This window comes from Lepisosteus oculatus, chromosome 5 (genome assembly GCF_040954835.1).
Source record: "Lepisosteus oculatus isolate fLepOcu1 chromosome 5, fLepOcu1.hap2, whole genome shotgun sequence".
Classification (NCBI taxonomy): Eukaryota; Metazoa; Chordata; class Actinopteri; order Semionotiformes; family Lepisosteidae; genus Lepisosteus; species Lepisosteus oculatus.
The window spans coordinates 3760582-3773877 of NC_090700.1; the positions used below are offsets into that span (position 1 = coordinate 3760582).

Here is a 13296-nt window from a genome sequence, read left to right on the forward strand (position 1 = left end):
AAAGCACTATGCTTGGAGCTGTGCTGTGTTCAGCAGGGTGATTTTATGAGTCGGATTAATGCGATTCCTAGTTGTCTTCACAGCGAGCGTGAGCTGAGAGGTCCAAAGGCCCGGGAACACAAGCTCTCATATGGCACACCTCCCCACCACACCCGACAAGAGGACTTAGACCACTGGGTAGTTAGTAGCTAATTGATCCAAGGTTGTCATGAGTCATTAGTCATTAGATTTCAGCATTCAGTTCTTGAGAGAAGCCAGAGTATCGTTTTCAACAGCATGGCTGGGTAGCTTGTTTCTTACCCCTGATAAAGTGCTGGGTGAAGAAGTGCTGTGAAATAAATTGCCATTCCATGCCTTGAATGTAAAATAAGTCCAAAATGCCAAATATACTGGAGATGCTTCTTTTATATGTCATTAAATTTATATGTGAAATAGCAGTGCTTGACAGGAGACCAGTAAATGTGTCTCATAGCACTATGGAACTCCCTTCCTGTTTATTGTGAGATAAACAAATACTGAACCTACTGGCCATGATTCTGGAATGCAGAGCTATCAGAAAAGGCATTTAATTCTTTTTTACATCTATGTAATCAAGGCAACCAGCCATTGACAGCTGTCAAATGTGGCCTTATTAGGGTGCATGTGCACTGTAGATTTACCTTGGTAAATGAAACAGATATAGTGTGGCTGTTATAAAACTGTTCAATGATTATACATTTGTATAGCTATAGATGGATATAATATATGCCGTAGGTAGAGACACTGATACAGAATCGTTATAGGTCTGTATGGTGATATAAGTATGTCATCTCTCAAGCTGCCTGCTTAACACAATGTATTTCTTAATTGGCTTTTCTTGACCTTTGCAGTTTAAATCACCGTCTTTATCATGCCAATCATCTGTTCACGACTAAAGATGGTTCCTGCAGTGACATTCAGGGGTTAAGGACCGAGAAATAAAGTTCGCACAAGCAAGATGAAGACATCCAGTCACGGCATGTTAACCAGATGCGAAGTGTTTTGAGAATGACCTCTATCTAAAACAGAAATTTCAATTGCAAAAAAAAAGGAAAGAACATTTGTCCTAAAACGTTATGTTCTAATCTAAGCTATACCCATAAGGCAGTATGGGTTGCTGACTGTTCTGAAGAAAAAGGCTGTTTAGGCAGGTTTTGTAAAAGTAATATATATATAAAGCAATTTAAATGGTTTAAAATGGTACATCTGGGAGCAATAATTAAACTGAGGTCTCCTTACAAGACCAAATCTTTTTTCCATTCTATAACACAAATGACCTTCTTTCTTGAAGAGTGCCAGTGACCACTCTTGATGAATGCTAATGGCAAGCACATCTACTTGTTCAGTTCAAATATTAATGAAGACAATTATGTTCTTGCCAAAGATGTGGGCAAAGGGGGAAACTGAATGACATGTGTTTCCAGCTCGGGCGTGCCACATGACTGGAATCTCATTCATCGCACTCAGAGGCAGGTACTCTGCTGCAGCCCCTGCCTCCTGCATTGAGATGTCTGCTGAGCTGACAGCAGTCTGAAACCTGAAAGCCTCTTGTTGCTCTGCCAACAGCAAACATCTCGGTGTGAAAAGCAGGTGCTAAATAAATATCAGCTGCTGTTCGGTCACCCCCAATATGCTCGAAAAAAAAATAGTTTACTGTGAAATTGTTGCAGGCCGTGAAGGTTTAGTCTTTAGTTTATTGTGCCTTAGAAAAAACTGAGATAACCTACTGTAGCTACAAAGGGTTAATGGGTTTTAGTCACTTTGATAGTCTTGAGGACACTTAGTTGATGAACCGGTGCCCAATGGCCCGTTTAATAGATTAATCTGTAAAGGTCGATTGACTTTCTAACAACCACGTGTACATTTTCGTGTCTATTTGTTGGATCTCTCTTTGATTAAGTATTCCAACAGCCTGAGATGCATATTTAATAATACAGTTCAATTTCCTCAGCTCCTTCAGCGAGACAGTACGATCACTAAATCTACATGTGCAGGTTTCAGAAATTAAGGATCTTTGACCAAGACCGATTTAGTCTTAAATAGTTTAGAAAACATGAAAAGGGCTTTGAAAATAAGTTATTTTTCTCTCCAAGAGGAAAATCGGGTTTTTTCCAGTGGAAGAGGCGCAGTCCTTGTCTTCTTCACAAATGATCCTCCATAAAATGTCACTATCTGCAAGATAAAAGGTGGAGTACAGCACGACAGTGCACTTCATCTGCTTCTAAACACGGTGACATTTCGGAAGATTTGGAAAGCCTGGTGTTCAACAGAAATTTAAAGGGCACCCTTATCATTCCTCATCTTTAACTTCCAAAACCCTTTTCTCTTAAATCCAGAAAGTATTCTTTCTGTTTTGGGGGGACATTGAATCACATGGCAAGGGGGTGTGGGGGGCTGTTGGAGAAGGTTACTTGCGGCAAAATCAGTCCAAACGCTTCTGCACAATTGAGCTTTTTATACAAAGTGACGCCGCACAACGGGCTCAAGGTGAGACAGAAGTGGATTGTACAGAATGGGCTACATGTGCAGCAAAAGCCGCCTTCAGTTTGTGGATTCCCTTATCCCACTGGCAGGGCCTGTGTAGGGATTGTGACTGGCAGTGTGTCGGTGTGTGGTGTCTTCCTGACGAGAGTGCTGGAGCCCTGCTCTCTCGGTGCAGCTGGAGCTCCGGCCTGCCGGCACTGTGGAAACGGAGCTCCTGGCCCAGCTTGGCACGGTCAAGTGTGGAGGTGCGTGATGAACTCCTGCTGCTGGAGAAGTCTGGACATGTCGCAGTCTTCCCCGGGAAGAAACCCCAGAGCTAGTGTCAGGGCACTGCCGTACTGGACCTGCCAGTTTAACAGGAAAGACATTACAAACACACCTGCAAGCTGCTTAGAGCTTCCCAGCTATTGTGTCAAACATCTCCTTCTCGTGAGTTCTCCAAAAAAAATGTTTGGGTTTTATACTGAGTATTATAATTAGAGATGGAGCCACTGATGCTGTTCCCGTTGGTAAGGGCCAGTTCAGGGGGGGGTGCTTGCGTGCGATCTCGGGGGGTCTCACTGCGCTGAGAAGAGCTTTGATCATAAACTCACTCGGGTGAGGCGTGCAGAAGCAGGTGACCCCACTTGTGCGCGCAGTCTCCCCTCGTCAGATTGCCTGGAAGGAAGGGGCTCGTACCTTCTGGACCCGTCGCGGTGACGCAGCTCTCGTTTGGGATGGATTTCTGGGGAGGTGCTGCTGTCGTTTTTTTCTTCTTCTGCTCTTTTCTGGCGACCGCAGCAGAGCAGCCAGGTGAAATTGTGAATGCTGTGAATGGATCTCAGGACTGCTGTGAAGGGGTGCAAATTGTGTAAAAGGCCCGTTTGAATGGTATTATTCATTCTCTCATTGCTCCACTACTGTGTGACCTCATAATTCACGTGCATTCATTAGGAACACGGTTATTATTTAGAAAATCTCATCACTGGGAACTTCGTTCATCTTCCATTTTCTTTTATTCCCTGAAATAGTTGCTCGAGTCATGAAAAGACCATTAATTGTTCATAGTATAGAGCACTATATACACCCTATATATATATACCACTATATATATCATACCATATATATAAATACCATCATTACAGCTGCAAAGGAAAAAGTAAAGGTTAATTCCACGCTGAAACAATGTTTCTGTTTCTGTTTATGAGCCTTCTTCTGGTGTGACAAAGGCTCACAAGTTTCCCCACTGAAATGATCATTGCTGATATATAATTGCTTTCAATGCATTTAATTTACCAGTGAAAATAGTACCTGCATACTTAGCAAATGAGAGTTTCCAAGGATCTGTATCAAAATTGACCTTTACAAAAAGGGAGGTAGAGAGTTTTTTTTTATTCTCGCAGTAAAAGCAACTCGTGTATAGGCCTGTTCTGCGCGTCGAGCACATAAATAAAGCTAGTACACAGGTGACGGGCGCCTGGGGAACAGCACGGGCGGTTGTTACTCGCAGGACAGGGTGGAAGAGGCGGGGTGCGATCGGTCACAGGCAGAATGACACCACACGCGTTAGCGTCTCCGGAAAGAAGTTTTGACCAAGGCTGCCCCCTAGTGTGTCTTGTCCGTCCTTACGCTCGGATTTGCTTTCCCTCCTTGTCTCGGTTTCGTGTGTCCTTACTTGACTCCCGTGAACCAGGGGCGGTGTAGATCCTGCGCCTGATATATCCTGGGGGGGGCTGTGCTTCGATCGACCAGCACACTGCGTCCCCACAGGCGCCCTGTGAGCAGTGATGAGCCCGGAAAAAGGCAGATGTTTGTTTTACAAGCACAGAGGCTGCTCCCCTCAAAAAAAATGTCCAGGCACGAGGGCCGAACAGACGTTTAATTTTCTAACAAACAATTACCTTTGTGCTACCCGCTCCGCCATAAAGTGCCGAAGGATTACGCCTGATGAGGCTTTCATCCTGTAAAACTTTTTAAAATGCGCTTTGCAAAGCTGTTCCAACATATTGATTATTATTATTATTATTATTATTATTATTATTCTTTTCAACACAAAATATATTTTCGAAGTTAGATTTGCTGTGTATGTTAGGGCTGAAAGTGAAAGAATACTAATCTTAATCTAAATTTAGGATAGTTTGTCTAAAGATGAAGCGAAGAGCTCGTTGATGGATTCGGACAGTTGAACGTAACGCTCACCGCTTGTTGAAGGACAGCGTTACGACGCACCACACGAATCCTTTCTCAGTACTGCTTATGGCCGGCAATAAAATCGCCTCCTGGTGGCGAACACACGCAATACCTGCCAGAGCTAGATGCGTGCACTAGGACTGTAAATGAGTGTGCACGGAATTCAGTCGACTTCTCCTGTCAGCCAGCAACTAGAAACTGTGTCTAGCGCCCTTGACTGTGGCGGCACGTTAATACAAAAGTTGCGGAGTGAGACTAACTTGATCACAGGCGCTGCAGTACCTGCAGGCCTGCCCTGCCCGCCGATCGTTCAGCTGCGGTATGTGAATTAATTTTCTCTGCCAATGTTATGTTCTTCTGCCTTGACATGCGACAGCTGTAAACTCAAACCCTTCCTAGCGACGCTCATGCCACACTCTTCGTTTTTTGTTGTGGTTGCTTTTCTGTGTTGCTCTGGCCACCTCGACCGCACGTTATCATCATCATCATAAGAGGCGCTTCCAGGACGTGTCGCCCTGAGAACCCCCCTCACATGTTTCAATTGATGTGATCTTTCGTCGCTGATATGTGTGCCTGGGATGAGTAATGCTATAGGTAATGGAGAGAGTGGCATTTCGCCAAATCTCTATGAAAGCCACGGCTGTTAAATAATTGATTTCATGCAACACTTTGTCATGAGGCAGGACGGGTGATATTGCGCCTCGCACCGCCTGTCTCCGGCAGAAGCTTTTCCCTGTGCCGACGTGCCCGCCGCGGAGTCGGTGTCCGTGATGAGCCGGGCAGTCAGACAAGTCGGCCTGGTCTTTCCCCTGACGAGGACAAGCCCACAGATTCATTTCAGCTAAAGAGGACGGTGCGATGGCAGGGGGGGTGCGGTGTTTTCGAAGTTGGTGTGCATCCTGAAGTCGTCGTAAATAAAGCTCCTTTCAAGCTTTAAAGCTCGTTGACCGACCCCGAGAGAAACCTTCGGGTCTGGAAGCGCCCGGGCCTGGCTGGTATTGCGCGTACATCGCGGGCACTCGCTCCTGTGAGCCGACACCGGTTGGGAAGGGGTTTGTCCATCTCTGTTCCTAAGCACACACGGCCTCGACAAAAGGGTGTTTGAGGCGGGTAGTAAAGAGAACATTTTAAGTTGTTTGGCGTGATGGAAAATAACACTGTTCGCAGTCCCCGTCCCCCCCCCGACAGCTTTCTTTCGGGACGCTGTTAAAGGCAACCCTTCCTGCTTCCTTGTACTGTACACTCGCCGTGGGGACGCTAACGGGTGACCTCGACCCCCCGAAATCCTATTTGTGCCCTTGGAGTCGTGTCCCTTGCGAGCCAAGTTTTACTTGGCGCACCTACAGTAAGTACTGTACGAGAGGAAGAGGAACCGTCCAGCGCGGAGACACCACTCGCTCCCCTTTGATGAAGCAGGAGGGGTCGCTGGCCTGCGAGCCCTGCACAAAAGGATGCTGCCGTGCCCAGTGAAACTTTCGGCGAGACGAGACATATTTCCTCTCCCGAAAGAACTGGGTTCATGACAATTTCCTTCTGAATTCATTGGCACTTGATTTTTTTTTTTAAAAGAGCAAGACGAGCCTCGACCTTCCAAACAGGATATAATTCCGAAAATATTAATATATGACGAGGGTAGATTATGGGAGAAAATCATACATGCAATCTGGATATAAGGGTTTTGTCAACTGCTGGGTCTGGTCATTTTTCTTTTCATTGTAGATTGTACACTTTTATGGGGAATAAACACATTCCAGATCTTATTTTAACAAATACTCTATCAATAATGAGCATGACATTCAGTTATGTCTGAAACACTTGAATACCTCGAAGCACAGCGCATATTATAAAAATGCAAAAAGTAACCCTTTATTTTATTTTGTAAAGGCTTACAGCAAATGCATACAGTTACTGTGAATATTCTCCAGTTTCAGGCACCAAGAACTGTTAATTAATACAAAACTACCATTTTTTAATACAAAACTAACACTGTAGAAATCTCCGGAACAAGAGTCATTACACAGCAGGTAAACCAACCTAGATGCCAACAGTAATGTACAGTTTTTTTGGAAAGTGACAAAGATATGTAGGCCCCTCTATTAAAACAAAGATAAAAATATTCCTATTATTTCCTTTGACACGCGGCATATTTATTAGGGTAGTTTACAGCAGTAAGTAAATTCCCTCGGCCTTGCAGAAGATTCCACTAAAGACCTCTGGGCTTGTCACAGCTAACGGAACAACCAAGATCTTGAGAGACAGACCCAGACTTACGAAGCAGTGTCTGTTCCTGCAGCAGTGTGGCAGTATAATGTACAGTATAGCAGAGGCCACCGGATGTTGCTCCTTACAACTGTGTCCTGAAGTTTAATGATGGACCCTGGCCATGACAAAGTTCCTTAAGAGTTTCAGTGACGGGACCTTATTTATAGGGGTTCGGTTAACACCTGCCTAAATCCTCACTGCATTGCTCTCCCTTCTGAAAAATGCAAAACTCTTCGCCTCCGTAGAATACACAAATTGTACCTCTCTCCAGCCCTTTTTTGTTAATCGCATTCAAAGGTGTTTTTTTTAATGATCATGCAATTAAAGTAAGCTTTGCAACACTATTCTTTAATTAAAATTGCCTGCCTGGATATGACTAGAATAATTGGAGAATTTACATGACCTACTGAGAACACCTACATGAGACAATCAGCATAATTTCAAGCAGCTGTTCTTTAATTGAAGTGTTAAATTGCGACCTATCAGCATAATAAAGCCCCACCCAGAAAGAGAGAGAATATAAAAATAATATTTTGGGCGTGGGTTTCAGCTAGGAGTCTCTTGCTCTGACCTGTTCTTATCTACCATGTCTTAGAAAGTTAAACTGTGGATCTTTGGGAGAGTTACACCTCATCTATTTGACTTCCTCAAACATCTCTTCTCCTAACCACTAAGATAACAGGTCCTACAAATCTCTTCTATCTCAGATCTCTGTCCCATTTCTTCTTCTACACAAACTAAGTTGTTTTGCTTTAGCTTCAGCAAGCTTTAAAGTGCTTTATCCTGAGTCTTTAATCGATCGTGTCTCATGTCATTTGTTTGTTGAATGTTACTGCATATACCAGAAATAAAAAACACCAGTCCAGCAGCTGCTGTAGATCACCATTAAATCACCAATTTCTCAAGATACCAATTTCATTGCAATCAATTAAACAGGTGATATGTTAATTGAAGTCATTTAGAAAGAAATGTGACTAAAATGTGAGTTGTCTTTAGGGAACAGATTGCTTGCTTGATTCATCAGTAGCTCACAGTTGTCGATCTTTAAAATCAGGTGACCTGTCAGACTAACTGGATTTGGGCTCACTGCAATCAGGGCTAGAAACCCCTGTTATATAAGTAACCGGTGGTCTCAGACTCAGCTCCTGCAGGGCCCAGTGTCTTCTGGATTTTGTCCCACCCATGTTCTCAGTGAAGTAGTCATTTTAATTATTTAAAAAATAAATGGGCTGCATAGGTTTATTTGTTCAAACCAGGCTCCGTGTTATTTAACAGGTATCTGCACCTCTAAAAAGGGGAAAGTATTGTGTAATCAATTGTAAAGGGTCTTAAGAAAATCCTATATATGATTCAGGGCTCGTTGGGGCCCTGCTGTGCTTCTGTGCAAAGGTTCAGGGCACTGTCTCTGTGCTCTTAGTGTGGCTGTGATACAGCACTTCATCAGTTAAGTCTTGATTGTAAAGAAGCACTTTGTTAGCTCTCGGCTCTGTCAAAACATGGGATGACACGTGTGAACAGCTGTCAGGAGACAAACTGAAGCTTTAATTTCTCACCCTCGTTCACTTCTGAATTCTACACCTTCTTAAGACTAGTCCTGTCAGCTGTATTTTCGGCTGACCTACATTGCTTACCTTTCTACTTATTCTGTGCATACCTCGTTCCCAAAACACCACAGTGAAAAATGCTGCCCTAATATCTACCCACAATTTCATGATAATATATTCCCACAGCTGTTCTCTGCAATGGTCAACAGGGGGCAGTATCTACACATCAGGTAAAACTAGCCTCAATTATTTTTTTTGTATTCCATAAAGTACAGCATTAAACTCAAATTTAAAAAATCTTTTAATTCCAGTTTATTTCTAAGTGTTTCATGTTTAAAACTTAAATTATTCATGTTCTTTTTTTCATTAGCACAGGCCTTATGGGAGGTGTGGAGGTGCACTAAGCACAGCATAGGCCTTTGCATACTCTCGACCTATGACCTTTCCCTACTTTCCCTAAATGCGCTCCATACATCCGTCACTATCCTCACAGATAGGGCTGTCAGATGAGTCCATGTCTCCAGCTGCCTGCCTCCTAACCTCTTCGCTCAAATCCACACACAGAAAACTCTAAGGTGCGTTCAACAAGACGTCCTGTTCGCCAGGGACCTGAAGGAGCTCATGGAATCGCTGCAAGCCTACAGAACCATCAGGATGGTCTGAAACCTATGCTCATTTTGGAGAGGGACAGGGTACATGTTTGTTCTTTATTTTGCCTTTTCCCACTCATTTCCTGTATGAAGAAATCCGATGCACAAAGCAAAGCCATACACATTGCAGAACCTAAACAGTGATTTGAACATGTATGGAATCAGTTCCATATCTAAAAAGCGCATCTTTCCAGCAGATGACACTGTATTGTAAACCTATCTTTTAAATCAAAAAACAGAAACCTCCTATTTATATAAAGAGACATTGCCTTTAACTGGGGCCCCGCTCTGTTTATGGAAGATAAAGATCACAAAATGACACGGTGCCAGATGCATAACTGCCTGAAAGCAGATGATTATCTGCTGTGTCTATTACCCAGTATGAGTAAACAGGCTCATACTGAACAAGCTAAACAACTCACTTGCGAGTTAAGTCTAAATTGTGAGAAATTTCAGGGTGTTTAGACCATACTGTAGGGTTAATTGTCTGACTTACACGATGCCCAGTCTTGAGGGCCACACAAGAGACTGTGTCAGACTGTATCTTCCTCAGACAACTGTGATATATACCCTGTGAAATCCAGTATAGTATCTTTAACAAGCCAACAGAGCTCATGTAGAGCTTTACAATGAAGAAAAGGTCTTTATTACCCTCACACACTTTAGAATCTAGCAAATTGCCCTTTCTTTTTTTCTCTATTGGATAGTGAAACTAAAGAAAAGTAAGAAATAATGTAAGGTAGAAATCCTCTTAAATTGCATTACCTTGGCATTCTTGTATTTTTGGCCTGCTTAAAATATTTATGAAGAAACAAAGAGACAGTTGGGAACATCTTTGAGAAACTCATGAAAGAAACAAGCTTCCGTAACTTGAAGCCCAGTAGATGTGGCTACAGTACGAGAACAATGAATTTTTCCTGTTGCTACCTTTTTCTTTGCTTGTCAAAGTTGTTTAAAACCATGCTGTCTGATCTCACCCAGCTAAACAAATCATTAGGATAAACTGTATAAAGATTGTTTTTTTTTACATCCAGTTCATCTCATTACAAGTGTCACATCTTAAAGTAGTAACACACATGACCTAAACCTGTGTGCACACAGCACCAGTAGCAGAGACCAACACAGCTGGTATTTCCAGTTTTGTTAGAGTTAGGCTTGTAAAGAAGAGGCTGGCTACCTTTCCTACTAAAATCATTCCTTAGGAACATATTGTTGAAATTCAGGAATCTGAAAGAAAATATCAAGGGAAATATAATTTTATAAATTCAATTTGATATATGTTTTTTTATATATATTATGTTCAGTTTTTCTGTTTTGGCACACCATCTGGTTAGTGCAACACAAAACGTAATTTTTAATGCCAGACGTGATGTTAGATATATAATGTTAACATCAGAATAAAAACTTTCTCATATTTATAAACTAAAACACAAAATGCCTTACGAAAACAGTACTATAGGATAATTTAGCATTGGCACATTTACTGGAAAACACCTCGATTTGTGGCCGGTACAAAAGGAGTCTATAAAATTTCTTTCTTAAAAAAGTTGCTTCATTCAATCTGCCTGTTACTTCTACTGTCAAATATCATGGACCTTCTCTGAGGCTGGTAGAAGCAGCTTGTGGAGGTCTCTAGCCTCTGCCCGCTTTTGGGCATAGTCATTTTATTTCTCAGGGTGACCCCTTCGGGAGTCTTCAGGTTGTCGGGAAACTCCTTGGAAAGGGCGTCCAGAGCCGCTGTCTCGGTGGGACTCTTGATGGGGGACAGCAGTGACTTGTTGCCCTCTCCAGAGGCTGGGTGATCCATGATGGGGAACGGAGGGCTGAACAATATCAGACTTTGTGGCCTGTTCGGTCGAGCCCGGAAGGAAGGCTTCTGTAGGCCCGGGCTTCTGTCCAGCCTGGAGGACAGAGGGGAATCCAGGAAGGCTTCTCCGTTGGAACTGCGCTTGCGTCTCAGCACGGGAGGATCTGTTGGGGCTGCAGATTTCGACAAAGGCATCTCGACGGAGGCATTACCCCCGGCCTGCCTGATGGTCTTGGGAGCCGGTTCGTTGTTCTCCTTCTCATCCTTGGGATCCCCAACAAACGGGAGAGGTGGGGAGGGCTCGGGCTCCCTTTTGCTGGAGGAGCTTCCCGCGGTTTTCTCGGGCTCTTTTTCCAGCTGACACTCGGAGTTCTTGACCTGCAAAGGCTGAGGTATCTGGGTGTACTGAATCTTCGGAGGTATCACGGGGACTGCCCTGGCCTGGCACGTCTTGACCATGAAGGAGGTCCTGATGGAAGACACGCTCACGGGGGCAGAGTTTCGGCGCACTGGAGCTTGCCGGTCTGTCAGGAACATTTCTAGCTCCAAAGATGAAGAGCTATACTTTGCTTTCCCCTTATTCTCACTTGCGCAGAGGGGCTCGGATGGAGTTATTGAGCCTCTGAAGGTAAAAGCTGCAGAGGACAAGTCTGTGTTTTGCTGATGGGGATTGCCCAAAGTTTCTTTCAAGTAAGGGTGGGTGAACTGTTTCCCGAGATCTAAGTTGAGGGAGGATGGCCTGTGTTTCTGAACTGTATTATCCTTGTGTGTGTCCAATTCTAAGACCTCCTGGGATGTAAGGCTGTGAATCTCATTCACGGCATGTTTTTGAGAAGTGGCGTCCATTTCCTTTTCTGAACGTGGATGATTCCTTGTTTGAGCTTTTGCAGGCCCTATGTGGCTTAATGAGTCTCTGGGAGCTGCAGTTTGGATAATCCCAGGGGGCGTTCCTGTTTTTTTATTGATTTCAACCTGATTTGCAGAGTTGTTAAGAGGCAGCAAAGGCTTCTGTGATTGTAGATCAGTGCTTTTTTTGGAAGACATTTCCCCTTGTGCCTGGAACGCACATCCTAGAGATATTGGCTCGAAACTGAAATCGGGGTTGGTGTGTTTGATTCCATCCGCCTGCAGTTCTTTCTTACCTTGTCTGGTATCAGCAGAGACTGTTGGGTTTGATTTGTTGAAGAAGATGTTCTCTGTGGTCGCACATGAAGGCACTCCCTCAGGCCTTTCAAAGAAATCATTTGCTTTCGGTGAATGGAGGGGGCTAGTTACCCACTGTGTGGTGGTGCTGTAATCCTCCCAGGGCTCCACCAACTCTAAAGCCCCTGTGTCCTCCTCATCCCTCTCACTCAAGTCAAGGGATTGTGGTCGGTCTTCCATGTGCTTCGAAAGCCTCACAATACTTCTCCTGAGCTCCACAGGGAAATCTTTATCACCCGCTTGCACAGGTCTGGGACCCTCGGCCGCTTTTTCACATCTTCCAGCTACATCTATCAGACCTGCAGGATTGATTGATGTGCGAACTTCCTTGGTCTTGGAACCATCTTCTGGGCCAGATTCTGAATCTCTTCTCATGGCCACTGGGCCTACCCAGGTCAAGTCCGAAACAGACTCTGAGATTTTAGTCGGGAAGGTTTGTGTTTCCACAGCAGGGCAGGGCCTTCGGTCTTTGTCCTTGGACTGCAACAATGGGGGAAGATGTGATCTACTCCCTGAGCCACTCATCTGTTTGTGTAAAGGTTTCTGTTCAGTTTCTTTTCTCCCAATTTCTGTCTTTGGATTAAACTCAAAACTAGTATCAAATGAAAGCCTTCTTTCTGAGTTGCCCTTGAAATCTGTCTGGGGTGTGTGTTCATCCTGCGGGCTTGTCTTGAATGTCTTGTGGTCTACTGCAGACTGTCCAATACTTAGCAGAGGGTATGTTGGGAAACTGCTTCTTCTCTTTGTATGTACATTTGGATTTGGCAGCACATCATCACTGGTATTGAAAGTAAAACCTGGGCTTGGTTCAAATTTGTCTTCTATAAGATCAACATCTGGCTCAATGATTTTAAGCTCAAGTTGAATTTCAGGCCACAGCTCATCCATTGAATTTGATGTCCCATCCTGCAGAAAAAGAAGAGTACATGAATCACTGTTCCAGGATAATATATAATCACTTAAGTGCTTTCTGATGCCTTAAAGTTATTTGCAAAATGACATTGTAATGCTTGTGCATCAGCAGTAAGGTGTAGGTGTATTGTAACGATGAATGTCAGCTCTTTAAAATGGATTAAAAAAAATAAGACAGAATTTAGCTAGCCCTTAATTTACCCTTTCAAAGTGTATAAAAAATAATTGCTGGGGAAGAGGGCTTTTA

At 43.7% G+C, this 13296-nt stretch overlaps 1 protein-coding gene across 2 annotated transcripts in view; it reads right to left on the minus strand.

Moving 5' to 3' along the window:
- Nucleotides 1-6512: 6512 nt before the first annotated feature.
- The window catches only part of arhgap31 (Rho GTPase activating protein 31), a 36453-nt gene continuing 29669 nt past the window's right edge, over nt 6513-13296 (minus strand). For both annotated transcript variants that reach the window (XM_015341683.2, XM_015341682.2), the window contains exon 12: nt 6513-13043. In XM_015341683.2, coding sequence (XP_015197169.2) covers nt 10680-13043 — 2364 coding nt within the window. In that variant the 3' untranslated portion in view covers nt 6513-10679. The remainder of the gene's footprint in view (nt 13044-13296) is intronic.